General features: G+C 38.8%; 1 protein-coding gene across 9 annotated transcripts in view; it reads left to right on the top strand.

Annotated features, from left to right (window-relative positions):
- The first annotated feature begins 911 nt into the window (after nucleotides 1–911).
- The window catches only part of SIK3 (SIK family kinase 3), a 263,061-nt gene continuing 244,208 nt past the window's right edge, over nucleotides 912–19,764 (top strand). For 2 of the 9 annotated variants that reach the window (XR_004233220.1, XR_004233221.1), the window contains exon 1: nucleotides 912–1,769. Coding sequence is in view for 7 of the 9 variants with exons in the window: in XM_031961312.1 (XP_031817172.1) it covers nucleotides 1,323–1,769 (447 nt within the window). In the remaining 2 variants the exon portion in view is untranslated. The remainder of the gene's footprint in view (nucleotides 1,770–19,764) is intronic. The other 7 variants (XM_031961309.1, XM_031961306.1, XM_031961311.1 and 4 more) reach the window with 5 other exon arrangements.

Genomic DNA, 19,764 nt, shown 5'->3' with positions numbered 1-19,764 from the left:
AATGTATGAATAAAGGAAAATGAGTTAGCAAACTCTGGATGGAACAGGATCAGGCCTGAATAGAGTTACACGATCACAACTGTGCCTTGGAAAGTGTCTCGCGTCTGGGGGCAGGATGACTTGAAGGAAGTAAACATTGCAGGGAGGCCAGGTTGGGTGAGAGGTAATGAAGGCCTAGTCCGGGTAGTGATGGCAGTAATGGAAAAAAGGAAACAAGAGGTGAGATACTTAGAAGAGGTAAAGTAGAATCTGGTAAGTGGTTGCTTGCAAGGCAGGCAGGGTGAGGACTGGTTTGGAGTCTCCCCGTGAAGAATATGATGATGCTTGAAAAGAAAAGGGAAATTCAGGAGGTCGTTTTATAGGAAAGAGGATGCCTTTGGTTGTGGATTTTGAATCTGAGATGCTAATGGTACCACCGGGGAGAGGTGTGGGTAGAAAATGTGAGGTAATATAGAAAAGATTAAACTATAGAGAAAGGTGGAGTTATATATACCACGGACGTGTGATTGCATCTGTGAGCAAGCAAAATCAGGGGAGGGGAGGAGGGGTTTGGGAGAGCCTACTCCTTTAGGGGTTAGGAGAAGGAAAAGGGAGAGAGGAGTTTCCAGGAGTGAGAGTTAAGTATTTCAGAGGGGAATGGGTAGAGGAAGCTTAAAGAGAGAGATTCTCCATTTTACGGACGGAGAAACAGGCAGTTACTTTTCCAAGGTCACAAAGCCAGCCAAGTGACAGAGCGCCTTCCGTTACATCACGCTGCTCACTCTGAGACAAGGTAATTGGATTTGGCGATGAGGTCACCGGTGACCTCAAAGAAAGCAGTTTCTGCAGCGTGGCGGGGGCGGTAGTGAGACTGCCAAGGGGTTAAGCAGCGAGCGGGGCGTGAGTCACGGAGGAGGAGCAGAAGTTTTAGAGCAGGGAGGGAGTTTGGAGGTCATCTCCTCCGCGCTTTTATTTTACTGCCGAGGAAACTGAGGCCCGGGAGCGGAAACAGACTGTTCAGTCACGCGGCTGTGTGAGGCCGGGGTGCGGAAGCTGCGCTGATGGGGGACCGCTCAGAGCGTCCCTCGGATGCCTCAGCAGGGTCCCCACGAAATCTAGGGCACGCGTGGAGGGGAGGGAGGTAGCCGGTGTCAAACGCCGGGATGAGGGCGGGCTTTTGGAGAAGGCTGCTCACGTGGACGGACCGAACTGGAACTGGGACTTGGCTAGCGCGCTCGGGGTAGCCGCGGCCTGTGCCCCAGAGGAGGGCGCTGGGGAGCCGGCGCCCAGCAAACCCGGGCCCACGCGGGGAGGCAGAGCGCGCCGATGACGTCACGGTTGCCATGGCTCCGGGCAGTGACGCGAATCGGCACGTGACGAGCGGTTGCCATGGCGCCGGGCGCCGGGCGGCGCGGGAGCTCCGCCCGCCCGGTGACGTATTCCCCGCTTCCCCCTCCTTTCCCGCCCCCCTGCCCCCCTCCCGGCTCCCCGCGGTCCCGGAGGTTTCTCTGCACAACAAGATGGCGGCGGCGGCGGCAAGCGGAGCTGGCGGGGCTGCTGGGGCCGGGGCCGGGGGAGTCGGTCCGGCCGCTCGTCTGCTGCCCCCGCCAGCTGCCGGGCCCCCGGCTGCGCCCGCCCCGGTGCCCTCTGCCGGCACCCCGCGCCCCCCAGCCCCGGCCCCCCGCGGGCCGATGCCAGCCCGCATCGGCTACTACGAGATCGACCGCACCATCGGCAAGGGCAACTTCGCCGTGGTCAAGCGGGCCACGCACCTCGTCACCAAGGCCAAGGTAGGGAGCGGCGTGGGGCTGCGCGGGGCTTGCAGCCGGGCCGCGCCGGGGGAGCTGCCGGCTGGCGAGTGTCGGCGGGGCCGGCGGGGAGCGGCGAGGAGCCGGCGGGGGCAGGGGCGCTCTCGCCCCGGAGCGGGGGGCAGCGGGCATTGGGGACGGGGCCAGAGGCCAGAGGTGTGAAGGGCAGGCGCCGGCCCGGGGCAGCGGGAGCGCTCGCGGCCGGGAGGTGGGGGCGGGCGGACGCAGACAGACACCGGCTGCAGAAAAGCGAGGGGAAGTCACTGGGGACCAGGAAGCGGGCAAGCCCGGGGGGCCGGCAGACGCGTCCGCGGGGAGCCGCTGCTGCCGGCGGGGGGCCGGAGGACCCCCCGGTGCCCGGGCTGGGAGGAGAGGAGGACCGCGCGATGGTCTTTCGGGGCCAGCAGGAAAGGGGGAGATCCCCCGCACGGGGGCCGTAAAGGGGTCACCCCAGCCTGAAAAGCGATTGGCGTGGGAGACGAGACTCGGCTCCGCCTGGACCCCGTTGTGATGGAGCGGTGGGAAGCGGGCGATCGTCCCTGTCTGGGTGATCGGCAAACGGAGTGACCCCGGACCTGGGGGGTTATCGGTGCGGTCGGGTTCAGGCGTAAGAGGTTTGGGGAGACCCCAAATGCCAGCTCCTTGGAGGTGTCAGGGGCAGGGGATAGCGCTGTACCTGGCTGTACCAGTTTGGAAAGGGGTGACCACTTCCTGAAGAACCCAGAGATAGGGAATGTGGAAATGGCACTCACTAGAGTCTTGATTTCTCAAGGAGATAGTGCCTGGGTAGATAGCGGTGGAATTTGAGCAGGAGAGGTTCTTCCAGGGCAAGGGAAAAGGAAATCTAGGATAGGATAAGCTTTGGGGTTGGGGTGCGTATTAGTAGGGAAGTAGCCTTCCACCAAGACCAAGGCAATGGGGTATTTGTAGGAATAGGGGTATTGGTGTGGCAGGCTTCACCTCCCCTAGGTGGATGTTGGCTCCCCTTCTTTCCTTCTCCCCCACCCCCCCTCTCATTTCTCTTTTGGAGAAAGGAGGAGCAGCAGCACCTTCCTGCAGCCTCCTCTCTTGGGCATTGTTTGAATCTGAAATCAGGTGGATTTTTTTGAATTTGATAGAGCTTACGAACTCCATCTTTTCTGTTGCCAGGAAACAGCCTGTTGTTTTTCTCCGAGGCTCTCAGTCTCCTAGGTCCTTATTTTCCTGGGTCATTCTCACTTGAATTTTCTGCTGCAGATAATTTCAGCATATGAAAGTCCAGAAGTTCCAATCCTTGGGTCCCTGAAACCTCATGGGATCTGTGGATTGATTGCAGGAAATCTCTGAACTTAAAACTTTTAATAGATTGAGAATCATTTCAGTTTAATTGTTTTCTCTTGTAAGCAGTGTATTTGATCTTATGTATTTAAGAGCATTCTAAGAAGGTTCATGATACACTAAAAATCACTAATCCAGGCCAACTGAGTCATTTTAGAGGTAACTGAGACCCAAAGAAATCCATGTGATTTGCCTAAGGCCATATAACTGATAGAACCAAGAGTCCAAATTTTCTGACTACTAATGGGCTTTTGAATATACACAAAGTCATTCTGTTTATTTTTCCCTATTTTAACTTGTGACTTGATTCGAACCCCTATGGTTACTGACTCTTCTGCCAAAGCTTAGTTTTTAATTTTCCTCCATTCCCTTAGACTCTTATCACTTATCTTCTCTCTCTACTTATTATTGTAGTGAAGACATTTATTTTCAGGAATTAGTGGTTTATCTGGGCCTTTTCTCTCTAGCTCCCTTGCAACCTTGAAGTTCCTTTTTTTTCTTTTTCCTGTCAAAGAATACAAGAGCCCTTCCTCTCCAGGGTGTATAGCTGGGAGAGAATTGATTGGTCAGTTTCACTTCCTCTAGGGGACTCCCTTCAAACTTTTTCTTAGTTTTCATCCTTGGCCCTTGAGATCAGAGTAAAATAAAATCCTAAAACTGTTTTCCTAAATTGAGGGTTTGCTTGAGTTGCAGCCCAGGTCAGTGAAACTGACCAATTAAACTCACCGGTCTCCTTTACCACTACCTAATCCAATGTTTACAAATAATTTTAGCAGTTCATGCCTAGTTATCTTGTTTTAATATTACCTTTTTTCACTCTTAAATGGGCATTTTGTACTCTGTTGGCTCTTGTGGGATAAACTCTTTGAACTAATTTATTTTATAATATCTGTGATTTAAAGAATTTTTTATCTCCTAGCTTTTGATCCCTAAATCTTGACTAAATTAGTGACAACAGGGTCAGATATTGTCATAAACATAATTGCAGATATTTGATTCTTTTTTTATAATGAGCATTTCTATCTTAAGCAGTCAGCAAAACTGGAGATCAGTAATCATTTGTCTTCTTGCTTTCTCATTTTCTAGTATTATTTTTTTTTTCCATTGTTCTTCCCTTGTCTTTGGTAACTTTTAGGGTTCCAAAATATTTTAAACATCAGATTGTTTATAAGAGGGTGTCATCGTATATGTTGGTTTTTATCTCTGCTCATTTGTGGTCTAGAGTTAAGCAATTTCTTTGGATGGAAATATTCAAAGTCTTGAATGAGACCTAAATGACTTGGACAATAATTTGCATACGTGATAGGACTGTACCAGTAACTTACTGGTTTGTGTTTATTTTATTTTATTGTGGTTCTTTAGTATCGTGTAATTTCCCAGTTACTGTTACAAGGGACCTATCTTTTGTTGCTTACATTACTCTGAAGATATAAGTAAAGTGTATTACCTTAGAATTGCTGTGTATTTAAGGGGAGAGATGAATGTGATTCACTTTGGAAAGGCATTTCAAATGTTGACAACTTAGATGTGTTTAAGAGATACTGATATATAATATAAAATCCTATTATAGTCATGATTTTGTTATATAATGGTACTAAAAATGCACAGGTATTAAAAGTTGAAGAAGCTACTGCTTGTGTTATTCAAGTGGATAGATTTTTATCTATCTACTGCAGCAATTGCCTAGTCAGGTCACTCAAAACAGAAGATAGCCAATTTAAAGGTCTGCATCAATATAATTTTTCCTTAAATTAGTCTGGCCTTTGAGAAAAGTTCAAGATATGTGAGGGCTTTTCTCTACTTTTTTCCTATAGCACAGTTAGAGGTGAGCAGTTCAGACTTTATTTTGAGAGGGGGCAGGTATTTATTTTCTGAACAGTGGGATTATTTTTGTTCTCACATTTCAAGAATGCATTGCTCATTGTAGAGAACAAGAAGCTAAAATAAGCTTAATTTATTGCTTAAACCAGGCATTACTGAACAAAGATCAATTAGTCTAGACCTTTCTCAATTTATTTTGTTAACTTTTCCAGTTCCTAGATTGGAGACACTGTGAGGAATAAAATCAGCAGAGCAGATGGATCCTCCCCACATCTGCAGGTTCCTTTTGCAGTGCAGCATTTATTAGACTAGACTTAATGGCACCTAAATTGCAGAGCATCTAGTGTCGGTTCCTAAAGACTAGTGGAAGGGGATGTCATCAGGAGCCATGCTTTGGCTAGTAGCTCTGCCTCTCTCCATTCCTCCTCCTCCTTCTCTAGGACTTGAGGCTTTCTAGGTGCAACATTGTGAGTAGTTCTCTATTGAATATCACCTCACTGCATGTCACTATAAAGACTTAAGGATAATGGAAAATACATGGTCCTTTCCCTCAGAGAGGGGGCCTAATTTTTTTTTTCATCTTTTGGGTCAGTAGAAACACATTGAGAGGCAGTTCTGTACAGAGGTTAGAACATTAGCTTTGAGGTAGGAAGACCTGCTTTGGATGCTTATTAGTTATTAGCTGTGCAATCCTGAGCAAGTCACTTAATATTTCTGGGTCTCAAACCTTTTTTTTATCTATCAAATGAGTTTGGTCTAGACATCCATGAAGATCCCTCTCAATTATAAATCTCTGATCCAGTGATGTTTTGAATTTGAGGACTAAATAAGAATTAATTAGATTTTCTTTAATAAGTTAGGCAATCTTCTTTCTTCCCTCAAAATAAAAGGGCATTTGTGAAATACCTTTAAATTAGATATCATCTTTTGATTTACTAGTTACTTGAATGAAAAATACATCAGAAATTGTAGTCATTGAAATTTCCATATATATATATATATATATATATATATATATATATATATATATATATATATATAATTGCCTTATGGGATTCTTAACTGTTAGTTTTTGCATTAACTCAGTTATTTTTCTTTTTTTACTTTGCCATTAACAAAACCCAATTCTAACAGTAATTAAAAAATATCTGATGAAAACTAACATTGACTACTTCCTGGACAGTGGGCTCTTTTGAGCTAGTCTTTTGTTGCAGTAGTACTATAGCACAGTTTATTGTTGATAGGTGCAAATTTAAAGAAAAGATTTAAGAACATATTTATTTTTGGATTGGCCAGTTTAGGTGTTAGAAGATAGGACTAGGTGTGGCACTCTTTTGAGCAGATCTAGATACTGTACCAGACCAAATTCTGATTGGTAAATTCAAGGCAAAAAACAACACAAACGTGAGTCATTTTTCTAGTCCAAGTGGGCATTGGGTGACAGCCGTCTTTGGACCCTAGAGACTGGGTCTTGTCAGAAGTTCACTATATTCTAGCTCAGGGTGCGGCTGGGCACCAGGTTAAGGGGAGTTCCTGTATTGAACATAGAGGATCTAAACTTGTTCAGGGGGAAGCAACAGGTGCCAGCTGGCAGCTGTGACACTTACTATCCAGTTCCAGGTCCAGATCATATATTCTTAGCTTTGGTTAAGAATAGAGATTCATTTAATCTCCTAACCACAAACTATACTTTAAACTCTGGTCAGCCACATCCCAAATGTATGTCACTGGTTCAAAGAGGTTAGGATAAAAACGGATGGTTCGGAGCAAGCATAACTTATCTACTCTATTAGAGAATCAACTCTGGGTTCATGCCCTGTTGATAGATTAGTCAGTTAACCAAGAGCCTCTTAGTAAGCTTCTACTGCTAAGCATGGGGGATACAAGTAAGGCAAAAGACAACCTTCCAGGAGCTTAGATCTGATGGGAGAAGGGTATCACATTAAAAAAAAAAAACTGAGGGGGAGGAGGCATGATGAAGCCATGTGAGGTGGCTGCCCTGGAAGGAACTCTCTGCCCTCTCCTTTCAGAGGCAGGGGATACTGAAGAGGTGTGATTTTTAGAGTTAATGTGATCTTACAGGAGGATGAGTTTGTAAGTATCAACTTCATCTGTGAAGAATAGCTGACCTAAGCAAAGGAGTTGTGATAAACTTGTGGAAAAGCAAGTGAGAGAGTAATTAGGTCAAGAAGAAACCAAGAGCAAATTTTGGATAAATTGCATCCTCCTTGGTAGATAATAAAATGTGAATATTTAAAAAATGCATTTGTATTCATATCTTTTGTTTTTATATCCCCCCTTTTATATCAGTTGTTAGGGCCTCCCTTCTCTCTGTAATTTTATTTAACATATATTCTCTATTTTCTTATTTGTTAATATATTTTATCGTCTTCCCAAATTTGACATCCTGGATCAAATTTTAGTTTACCCTGTGCTAGTTAAAGCTATGACTTTGGAATTCCTGAAACCAATATTAAAAGATTGTGCCACTTTTAGATGGTGGTCAATCAGCAGAAAGTACTGTCCACCACCCTCTCCTCTCCCCTCCCCCCCGCATTCCCCATCCTCTTCAGATAGTTTTAGAAAATATCTCAGACCAAATCCTGATTGGCAAATCCAAGAGAAAAAACCCACATTGTGTCATCTTTCTAGTCCAGATGGATGTAGAATGACAGAGAGGAACTGACACTGGGAACTGGGTCTGATAGGGAGTGCATCATTCTGGCTCAGGCTAAGCCTGAGCACCATGGCAAGAGGTGGTCCTATACCTCACATAGAGAGGCCTAAACTTGTTCAGGAGGAAGCAACAGGTGCCACCTGGTAGATATGACATTAATCCAATTCCAGGTCACAGTGGACCTACTCCAAGGGATGGCATGCATTCCAGAGTGAGGAGCAGTTGTGGGCCCTTCGCTCTGTCCTGAGCTAAAAGCAAATTTAGAAGCAAGCAGCAGCTGTGTGGTTTGGCTCTTAATAGTGCAATGGGTCTCAAGCTCAACTTCTAGTTCAGTTTGAAACTTAGAAAGGAATAACCAGGAAAGGAATCTGGGACCAAGTGCAAGCCTATCTTTTGTTGTTTTGAACCAACAAAACTTTTCAGCTAGTTGATAATGACTGATTCTACCAGCAGTTTCCTGAAATTTCAAACAGGGCAGCTTCATGGGCCTATTGTTTAGGAACTCAGTTCAGGAATTTGCAGAATTAAAAAGTGGAGGGGAGGAAGAATGGTGATCGATTTTGCCTTATATTAGGCAACTTGCAGGACTCTATCCTGTGTTGTATGTATTTGAAATCTTAGAATAACAATACTCAATATCCTAAGAAGGCAGCAGTAGAACTATCCCAGACATTCTTTCCAGAACTTTGCAGAAACTGGCTTTAACATCAAATCAGAAGTTAGGAAGAAAGCTTGAAGAGTGAGCAAACAGAAAAAGGACTGTACCATAGGAAGCTCATTTGGTAACAGGGACATTCAAGGCACAAATCCAGAAGAAATACAACTTCAAAATATCTGTAAGCAAAGCCTTAATGAAAAATATAATTTGGGCATATTCAACTAGATTACTAAAAGAGATAAAGCAAGAGTTAAAAAAAAAAAGTTTAAATGTTTTAAAATGAAAATGAGCTTCAGAGGAAAATACTGGAAAAGAATGATAACTATGGAAGAAAGAGATTTAAAACTTTGCCAAAGCAACAATTCCTTAAAAATTAGAATGGGGCAAATAGAAACTAATGATTTAATGAGGCAAGAAATATTAAAACAAAGTCATAATGCTGAAAAATAGGAGGAAAGATAAAGTATGTCATAATAGAAATAACTAATTTGGAAAACATATTCAGGAAAGATAATTTAAGAATTAAACTCCCTGAAAAGACATGATCAAAACTTGAGCCTTGAGATCTTATTTCAGTCAGTAAACATTTATGAAGTGCCTACAATGCTAGTGTTAGGGAATCAAAAAGAGGCAGGAGAAAGTCTTTATCCTCAATGAGCTCAGAATCCAATGGGGGAGATGAAGTAAACATATGTACAAACTAACTATGTATAGGGGAGATAGAAATAATTAACAGAAGGGAGACATTAAAATTAAGAGGGATTAGAAAAGATTTCCTGTAGAAAAGTTGGAACTTGAAGCTTGGGAAGCCAGAAAGTGGCGATGAAGAGGTGGAGCATGGCATCAGGGACAACCAGAGAAAATGCCTGGAGAAAAGACATTGGTGGGGAGATCTTGTACAAATGGAACAGCAAGGAGGCTTCTGTCACTGGATTAAGGAATTATACTTTCAAGAAATCATAAAAGAAGATTGCTCACACCTCTTAGAATTAGAAGTAAGAATGGAAAGAAGGAAGGAAAAAAGAAGCATTTTTATTAAATGCCTACTATGTATATAGCAAGCACTCTGTTAAGCACTTTACAATCATTTCTATATCATTTGATCCTCAGCAACAACCCTGGAAAGTAAATGTTAATATCCCCAGCCGGTGGTAAAGTGCCTGGCACACAGTAGGTACTTAATAAATGCTTGTCAGATTGAAGTATGAGTTATATAAACTTGCACATTTTAGTTTTTATTATTGGTATCTTATTTGCCACTAGATTTTATGTTCTATGAGATTGGGAATCCTGTCTTATCTAAATTTTAATGTCTCTATCCCATGCACCATCACCACCACCTAATACACAGTATTTTGCATAGGGCATTTAATAAGTGTTTGCTAAATGAATGAATGTCAAGTGTTTTGGAGAGTGTCCAAATTAGATTAGTAAAAGACTTCAAATCCATGTAGGGTGTGTATTGATTAAAGGAATAATAATATTAATGATAGTACCTGTATGGTATTTTAAGGTTTGCAAATCACTTTATGAATATTATTTTATTTTATATAACTAGATTTTGAACACTGGAGCCAGTGAAGGTTAAGTCACTTACCCAGGCTCATATAGCTGTCACATGTCTGAGGGCAGATTTGAACTCAGCTCTTACTAGGTTCTATCTCTTGTACCACTTAATGGAAATAGGATTACCCCAATAGAAACCCCAAATTGAATACTTGCAAGAATATTACAGCTAAGATCCAGATCTTCCAGGTCAAAGAAAAAATAAAGCAAGCAAGTAGAAAGGAGCTATTCAAGTACCAAGGAGCTATGGTCAGTATCACACATGATTTATCAGTCAACATTATGCAGTAGAAGAGCCTGGATAAAGTATTCCAGAATGCAACATTCTTAGGCTTATTGCCAAGGATAACTTACCCAGCAAAACTGAGTATAATTCTTTAGATGTAAAATGGATTTTTAATGAAATAGAATACTTCCAAGCACTCTTGATGAAAAGACCACAACTGTGAAATAACTTTAAAATGCAAATATGAGAATTAAGAGAAACACTTTCCTCTATTAGTAAAAATATTGATGTCTGTGGTACACATTCTAAAGCCTTTCTATTTGAATATTTTTGTACATTTTTATCAATTATTAAGCCTTCTAGCAAAAAAAAAAAAGAAATGTAAAGAGATTAACATGAATAAACAATTGTAAAGCACTAAAATAGGATAAACTGTTTACATTTTAATGTGAGGAAATATGTCTCTGAAATTTATTATCATCAGTGGTGTAGAGGGAGTCTGATTAGACAGAAGATGAGGAATTGGTTCTGTTATAATGACCGTAAAAGATACACATTTGAGACAGAGAGAGAGAGAGAGAGAGAGAGAGAGAGAGAGAGAGAGAGAGAGAGAGAGAGAGAGAGAGAGAAAATGAGAATGAAGATGAAGAAGTTAGGTAAAATTATTTCATATAATCAGGATGCAGGTAGAAGTCTGCAAATAAGAAGGAAGGGATAAGGAGGAGTTGCTGACATTTGAACCTCTCATCTGAACTGATCAAAGGAGAGAAGAATACACAGATTTGGGTAGAGAAATACATTTTATTCAGCTGGGAAATAAGATAGAAATGGGAGTAGGAAAAAGGGAGAATTAGCAGGAGGGTAGATTAAAAGACAAATTACTATTAAGCAAAACAAATTCCAAGGATATACAAAAGCTCTTTTTGAGATTGTAAAGAATTTAAAATAGAGGAAGTACCTATTAATTGGGAAATGACTGAGTAAATTATGATAAATGAATGTGTTCTATTGTGTTGTAAGAAATGAAGGGCATGGTCTCAGAAACTTCTGAAGGGTTTTTATGAAATTATGCAGGGTGAGGTGAGCAGAACTGGAGAACAATTTGCATAATGACAAAAACATTGTAAAATCATGAAAAGGTTTAGGAATTCTTGTCGGTTTAATGATTAACTATGATTCCAAAGTACCAGTGATGAAACATAGTACCTGTCTCTTGATAGGTGATTGACTGAGTGTAGAATGAAAGTTTTTTTTCTGTGGTGATGGGAGAAAATAGCCAACATGGAAATTTGTTTTACTTGACTGTGCATGTTTATAAATAGGCACTTTGCTTTTCTTTCTCAATTGGGAGTGAGATGAGAGGGAGAGAAGGAATTTTTTTATTGATTGAAAACAAAAATTAATTTAAAATGGAACCTGCCAGTGCATTTAACTTTTATCACCTGTTATTTACCTATTCACCTATTATTATTATCTATTCATCTGCTTTTATTATTCCCATTGTTTCCTTCTTCTGTCCTCAGCCATCCTTTATAAGAAGTAATGAAAAAAAATAAAAAGAGGAAGAAGGAAAAAAAAATTATTCCATACCTATGGATCTCTCACCTCTGTAATGTTGCAGATTACATTACAACACTGTGCCAGGTGTTGTCCTGGGATAGTGTCTTTTCATATCTTTTCCTAGGGGCCACCTTTGATCATTATAATTTTCAGTGTATTCAGTTTTGATTGTTGTAGTTATGCTTTCCATGTATATTTGTTGTGTTCTTGACTCTTATTTTGCATTTGTTTATGGAATTCTTTCCATATTTTTCTTTATTCATTATAATCATTGCTCTTACAACATAGTGATTCATCTACTACCGTTTGTTTAATCAGTCTTCAGTTGGTGGGTATCTCCTTTATTTCCACAAAAGCACTGCGTTAGATATTTTGGTACATATGAAGCCTTTCTTTTTTGTTGTTGATCTGCCCAAGACCTTGCAGCCATCATTGAATGTTAACATCTTTTTGGAGAAGGTGCTTGGGCTTTATTGTCTCTAACTGCTGACCAGGGAACCAACAGGCAGAGAGGTACGGGAACTGTGAAAGTAGCGCTGCCCCACCTCCCCACTGGCCCTGATTCTAGGCCGGCACTCAGCCATCGTTTAAGGACTTGGCCAGCCGTTCCTACCAGTGGCCTACCAACCGACAAGCGCTGAGCATGTGAGCCATGCTTAGCTGAAGGAACCGGGCAGCTTTTAGGAGAGACAGGCCACAGCCTGTGCCGGACAGGTCAGACCACTAGTAGCACTATTGATAACTACGTCCCCCCAGCCACCGGTGGGGACAGCTCAGGACCCTGAGCCCAGGAAGTAGCCTTTGTAGGCTGGCAGCACTTCTGCAAGTGCAGACCAGGAAAAGAATGTTGGGGTCAGAGTACTTGGTACTGCCAAATGATTCAGAAATTGGAAGTTTACATGATATCATTAAAGAAGAGCTATTACCATCTTATTTGCCACCTTCCCATCTAATTTGCAGTTGACTGAAATCTTCCAGATGTGTTGTCCCATTAGAATGTGAGCTTCTTGAGACCAGGAATAGTCTTATTATTCTATTTATCCTCAGAGCTTAACATAGTGCTTTGCACATATTAAGCACTTAAATTCTTCATTCATTCAGCCATTGGAATTTGTGGATCAAATTATATGTATCTTTTATATGATTCCAAGTTGCTCTTCTGGATGGATGAACTTATTTATAGGTCTACCAACAAGGGATCTATGACCATCTTTCTGCAGCCCTTTCTTTCAAGGTTGACTTCCCATATTTTATCATTTTTGCTAATATAATTTGCTGGCTATGAGGCAAAACTTCAGTATTTGCTTCAATGTACATTTCTCTTGCTGTTATTATTGTTTTGGAACAGTTTTTCATATTGTGAATAATTGCATTTTAAGTATAGTTGCAATTTGAAATTTTTTTTTTTTATAAACTGCGACCTATTTGAATTAGAATCTACAAAGGCAAAAGTATAATATTTACTTTAATCTTTGAAGCTGTCTGACCTCCCCACTTGATCCCACCAAAAAAAAAAAAAAAAGATATTCTGGCTTCTGTGTCTAATCCCTAGAAAGTTAAGTATCTGATTCCCTCAAGCAGAGGGTAACCAGTTTTATTCATTTTTATGCTAGAGAGAGGTGCTGCTTATTTTCTTTCTTCTCAGCAATCTAATATTTTCTAGATGGGTATAAAAAGGAATGTAAAATAGGCTTGGAGTAGGAAAAGAAGGAATTGCCCTTCTATCTTGCATCTTCATGTAGAAATGATCAGCTGGTCTCATTTTTTTTTTTTTTTTTTTTTTTTTTTTTGTGGATTTTCTGGGAGTAGTTGGAAATCCAAGGAGGACTTGTAGAGAATTTAATCTAATATCTTGAATTTACAGTGTGGTTTAAAGAAGGTAAATGACTGGTTCAGGATCATACTTCTTGTTAGTGATATACAGGACTAGAATCTAGGTTTCCTTACTCCCAGTCCAGTGCTTGTTGCTCTATCCAGTTTCTTTAGTCCTATGGTTTTAGCATAGGCTCTCCTCAGCTGGAAGTGCAAGCTTCCTCATATTTTTTAGCAGCTCATTTAGTACAATCCTGAATCAAATTTCAGTAGCTTATAGAACAGCTTTTGGATGAGCTGTCATCTAGTTTAGCTAGAAGATACTCCTATTTGAACAAGGAGATAATGGTTATTGTTCTAGGGATTTATATCCTAATACTCTGTACATCGTGTTATACTTATTTGTGTAGATGCTATACCTCCTCCTCTCCCTCCAGGAGAATATGAAGTTCCTGAAGGGAGGTTTCTCATTTTAAAAATATGTATCCCCAGGAGCTAACAGAATACTTCACACACAATAGACTTAATAATTGTTGAATTGAAATGAATCCAAGACATGCTCCTTGCCCTCAGAGAGTTTATGAGCTTGTTGGAGAAATGTATGTATACATACATGTAAGTAAATGGTGGGTAAATAAATACCAAATAAAAACCACTGATAAGTCTCAAGTGTCTTAGTGGGAGCTTTTCCATTCAGGATTCTGTTCCGCATCAGTTTTCAGTAGCTAATAGAGCAGCTATTGGATGAATTATCCTCTTGTCTTTCCAGGAACTCATCCCAGTTTGAACAAGGAGATAACTAACTGGTCATTGATTTAGGGATTCATTTCAGAATTTTTCTAGCGCTAAGAAAGAGAATTCAGATAACTTATCTACATTTTTAAGAAGCAGACACAAAAAAGCAAACCTACCACCTGCCTAGACTGTCTGTGTATGTAGACTACCCACTTGTATACTTTTGGCCAGTTATCTAAAGATAAATTTAGGATTTGCTTAGGAAAGTCTGTATAACTTATCAAATTGTGACTAGATTTAGTAGCACTTAACATATCTCTCAGTGATAGCCCTTTCTTCTCACTGCTCCCTAGAAGCAACATGTAGTGAGAAAATGTAGGTTAGTTACTGAAATCTGAGACTCCATGACCTTTTTTGAGAGGAAACTTGTTTGTTTTCTAATGCTTTGTGAGTGTGCTCTTCTAAGAAATAATCATGTTAAAAAACTTCAGAATATGGGCCTTTTTCTTTTCTTTAGTATGCCAAGATATAACTTAAATGTACTTTTAGTACTTTGTATTTATACTTAATGCATCATATGATCATAGTTTTGGAAGAGAACTCAAGAAATCTATCTTTCCCCATCTCTTGACAGAACTATATAGAACTGTCAACTTTTTCCCTGAAATGTTTAGAGGAGATTCTACCAACCCTTTAAGATGCATTTTTATCCTATTCAGCTCTTTGCAATTAGAAATTTTTATATTCCAAATATAAGTGTTATAGTTTAAATTCACTTGCTGTATCCTAACTGAAAATAGATAACTCCTTTATAATACTTTTATATAAGGCCGTAACTGAGTTTTAAACAGCCAGTCTGCATTTGTGCCCCAAATGTAGAAAACGTCTTATTACACAGTGCTTCCCACTAGACAGCAACTTTAGAGCTTGGTTGAATTGTTGCCAATGCCACTTGAAATGACCTGAAAGACAGGTGGAATAGCTCTTTAAAAAAAAGTTACTAATTTTTATTTCTGTAACTTTTCCTCACTGAACTTCTTTGAATTCTTTAGTTGTCTTTGTTTACTCCACCCTCCATACCCCAACCCTCCCCAGAAACATTCTAAGTTTTTGTCATCCATTAGTTTTAAAGCCCAGATTTAAATAGGACTCTAATTGCAGACAGTTTTCTAGTATGGGTGACTTTTTTTTTTTTTTTTTTTTTTTTTTTTTTTTTTTTTTTAACTTCAAGGCTTTATTTGCTCATATCATGGGGTCCATGAATCTTTAAACAGAGGAAGTATATATATATATATATATATATATATATATACACCCAGTTAGACTTTAACCTTAGGAAAAATTTGCTTAAAAAAATGGAAGGCCCAACCTTACAAATGAATTGTGCTCTAGAAATTTATCTATAAGTTGTCTTTATTTTCCCATAAACATATTGTGATAAGAAAGTAGTGGTTTGGATCCCCAGCTAACCTTGAAAAGGCCTCTCTAGGATAACTGAAGTACCATATATCTGTAAAGAAAAATAATAGAAAGAAAAGCTTTTGTGGCATTAGTAATTAAATAAAAATTTTAAAAATGATCGACTAGAAATGTATTTTTATTTATCTTGAATTCTGATGCTTGATGATTGCGTAGGTAAAGCATTCCATAACTATTTAGGGATAGATAGACATCAGGATACTTTCCAGGACTTTTGAGTTTGATTATAGAGGTTTTTTTTATTATGTCTGATTTTACTTGGAACTTCCCTTGATTTTTCCTTTCCTGTGTGTAACTATATGGCTGATACATATAATCAGCCATAATTAGGATGATTGAGCTAAAAATGACAGAAAAAGAGAAAGTTTCCTTATGTAACTGGGTAACTGTTAAAAGATTGAAAGAATATTTAATCATAATGGTAGTAATTAGTATTTATGTAACACTTTAAAGTCTGTAAAGTTTTATATACATACATATAATCTCATTTGACCCTCTCAACAGTCCTTGGAAATAGGTGCTGCTATTATCTTCATTTCATAGATGAGGAAATTGAGTCTGAGAGTGACTTGTCCAGGAGTACACAGCTAGTAAATATCTGAGGTAGAATTTGAATTCAGTTCTTCCTGAAATTAAGTCCCAGGGTCTCTCCATTGTGCTATTTAGCTGCTTCTGGCCATGTATGAGTGAAATATTTTACTAGAGGTCAATGAACTAAACCTTTGGTAGACAGGAAAAATAGAGCATAGAGATTGTGTACCATCCTTCTAAGGGATGTACTAGGAGATGGTGAAGAGTTCCTTGTGCCAGTCATCTGGTTGTACTCTGTCCAGGGAAGCTTTGTGGTGTGAGTGGGAGGGCATGAAGTTGTTTTAGGGTTGGTAGGGAAGGCATTGTACCAGTGTTCCTATAGACAGGAAATGGCAATCAGATGTTCATTACACAGATAATTTTTATCTGGGTTTTGTGGTGTCAGTTCATAACAATGCTATCTTTATGTGTATATTTGTTTCTTTAGTATTTCACCCCTTCACTATATTTGGAAAAGAAAATCAAGTGAAATATTTTACCTGAATAATTCTTTCCCTGCTTTTCACCTCCCAAATAGAACCTGCTTTGAAAAAATTTCATTTTTAAAATTAGGAACTTAATAAACATGATTTCAGTATATAAATTTTAAAAAAGGAATTGTTTACGCATCTGTGAACTTCTCTTATCGATAGTCATTTTTCCCATTATATAAATCTTGGTTTTTTTTTGGGGGGGGGGACTGCATATAATTCAGATTTGATATAATTGTTTTAATACTTTCTTGTTTGTACCCCCTTCTGTACTTCTGTTCTCTTGAGTTTATTTTTAATGCTTCATTTATGCCTTTTTTAGTATCACTATCACTATTGCCCAAATAACCCCCCCCCAATAAAAAAATCAGGGTTTTCCCATGTAACAAATATGTATAATCTTAGAAAACAAATCCACAGATTGAAAATGTATTTCATTGTGTGCTTCTAATCCATCACATTTCTATTAGGAGGTGGGAAGCATGATTTCTCATCATTCTTTTGGAGTTATGATTGGTCATTATGTTGGTTTGTAGAACTTGTCTTTCACAGTTGTTTTCCTTTATAGTCATTATGTGAATTGCTCAGTTGTTTCTTCAGTTTTCACTCTGCATTAATTCATACAAAACCTTCTAGATCTCTCTATCGCTTTTTGGGGAGTATTTCATTATGCCTATAAAGCATAATTGGCTCAACCATTCCCCAGTTAATGAACATTCACTTTGTTTCTAGTTCTTTGCTATAACAAAAACTGCTTCAATAAATATTTTTGTATATATGAGATTTTCCCCTCTTTCATTGATCTCTTTGAGGTATATAATTTACATTTTTATTATTAGTGCTTTCAAGTATTATTTTGATATGGCAGCTTCTTTGTCTTGTAAAGATCTGATTCTTTATATTCTTTGGCCATTTATCTATTGTGAAATGACTCTTATCATTTAATTAATTTCTAAATATTTTAGACATCAGATATTTGAAAAGTTTGCTACAATTTTTTCCTCTGTTAACTTTCTTTTTAAATTGTAACTTCATTGATTACTTTTTTTGCAGAAACTTTTCAATTTTATTTCATCAAAAATATCTGTGCTTCTGTCCTTTATCTTGTCAAGAACTCTTCCCCCATCTGTATTTGTGAGAAGTTGTTACCATTCCTTAATTTGTTTATGATAGGACCTGTTGTTTTTATGTCATATCCATTTGGAGCTTATTGTGCTATGGTGGTGTGATGGTTGGTCTAAGCCTAATTGCAGCCAGATTGTTTTTCCACCTTTCTCTATGGTTTTTGTTGAAGTGTAAGTCCTTTACTTCAGACATTGGAATCCTTGGGTTATTTTTATTGAGCACTTATTATTACATTCAATTACTTTTAGGTGTACCTAATTTGTTCCACTGATGTCCTGTTATATTCTTTAACCGATAGCAAACAGTTTTGAGATCTGGTACTGGTAGGCCCTTTCTCACTAATTTTTTCATTATTTTCTGTGGGAGTTTTGACCTTTTGTTCTTCCAGATGAATTTTATTATTTTTTTCCTTGGATTGTAATGTAATATTTAGGTACTTTGGCATACCATTGAATATGTAAATCAATTTGAGTAGTATTGTAATTTTGTTATATTGGCAAAGCCCAACCCCAAATATTTAAACAGCAACTCTTTTTAAAAAATTTTGTTCTTGCTTGGACCAAAGGTTAGGATTAAAGGAACAACCGACTCTCCCCCTCCCCCCTATAACTAGCGGCAATGGAAAAGAGAGGAGTAATTGTCAATTCTTATTCCTTTCAGTTGTTTATTTACACTTAAAAATTGGATGTATGAACAAATTAGAAATTATATGTAAATCACTGTGCAAACTTTAAAGCCTATATAAATGCTAGATATTGCTATTATCATTAATTATATTGACCAAGTTTGGGAAAGTTTCTGATTATTTTTTCACCTCATTAAAAAAAATTCTGAACTTTAACTCAATTAATGTGAACACATCTATTTATATAGTAGAATGGAGAGAATTGTATATGAAACTGCATCACTATTATGTACAGCTTGCTTTTTTCTTTTTATATTTAATTAATTTATATACTGAATTCAATGTTACTTTTAGACCTGTCCTGATTCCTTCTGACCTTTTTTTAAAGCTATTTTATAAACATTTCGATAAGTCCTCCTCCCCTCCCCCCATCTCCTCCCCTCTTTTACCCTCCTCCTCCTCCTTTCCCTCTTCTCTTTCCTTTTCCCTTCTTCTTATTCCTAGGTTCCTCTCCCAAGAGGGAAAAAAACACATATGTGTAGACAAACAAAACAAATATCTGTATTTGACTCTTTGAAAACGTGTCTCTTTCTGCAACATATCATGCATGCTTCATTAGTTCTCTGGGAATCAGGGTAATCATTGCATAGATCTGTGCCCTTTTCCTTTATCCTTCCTCAGCTGCCTCAAACTACTTGGTTTTTTTTTTACCATATCATTTGGAAGTATGAGGTCGTTTGCCTCTTGAGCTACCTGTGGCGGACAGAAATAGTTAAGTCTTTTATAAGAGAAGTATCCTTTATTTCTTTGCACCAAAATCTCAAAATTGAAGTATTACTTTTTTAGAGAAGCATAAAATTATACCTTACTTTCAGTAATTAGCAAATCATCTTTCTGAATATTTTACAAGTAATTATGCACAAACGAGCTCGAAAATGCCAAAGGAAAGAAGTGTTGAGATCTAAATTTCAGTTAATTGCCTCTGATTGCTCTATAACTTAAATTCTTTAGTAGGCAAATCTACTATGGCTTAAAGATGGATGAAAGCTGTTAAAAAATAAGTTTGTGTAATTTTCCTTATCTTCTTTAGGGAAAGCAAAGAATAAAGAAATTTTTATTAGTAAATAGGAGTCTTTTCTTATTCTATCTTAGCCTTACCTTACCGACAAAGATACTATTTTGGTTACGATTTTTAAGGGTGCTTTGAATTGTGAATAGTTCATATTTACTAGAAATTTGATAGAATGTGATGTAACCACTGGTATTTAATTGTGTCATCTTTGATTACCTAGATTCTAATTTGCAGTTGTGGAGC

Source organism: Sarcophilus harrisii, chromosome 3 (genome assembly GCF_902635505.1).
Source record: "Sarcophilus harrisii chromosome 3, mSarHar1.11, whole genome shotgun sequence".
In the NCBI taxonomy this organism is placed as follows: domain Eukaryota; kingdom Metazoa; phylum Chordata; class Mammalia; order Dasyuromorphia; family Dasyuridae; genus Sarcophilus; species Sarcophilus harrisii.
Note: the sequence above shows the minus strand (reverse complement) of the source record. Positions and strands in the feature narration are given on the sequence as shown.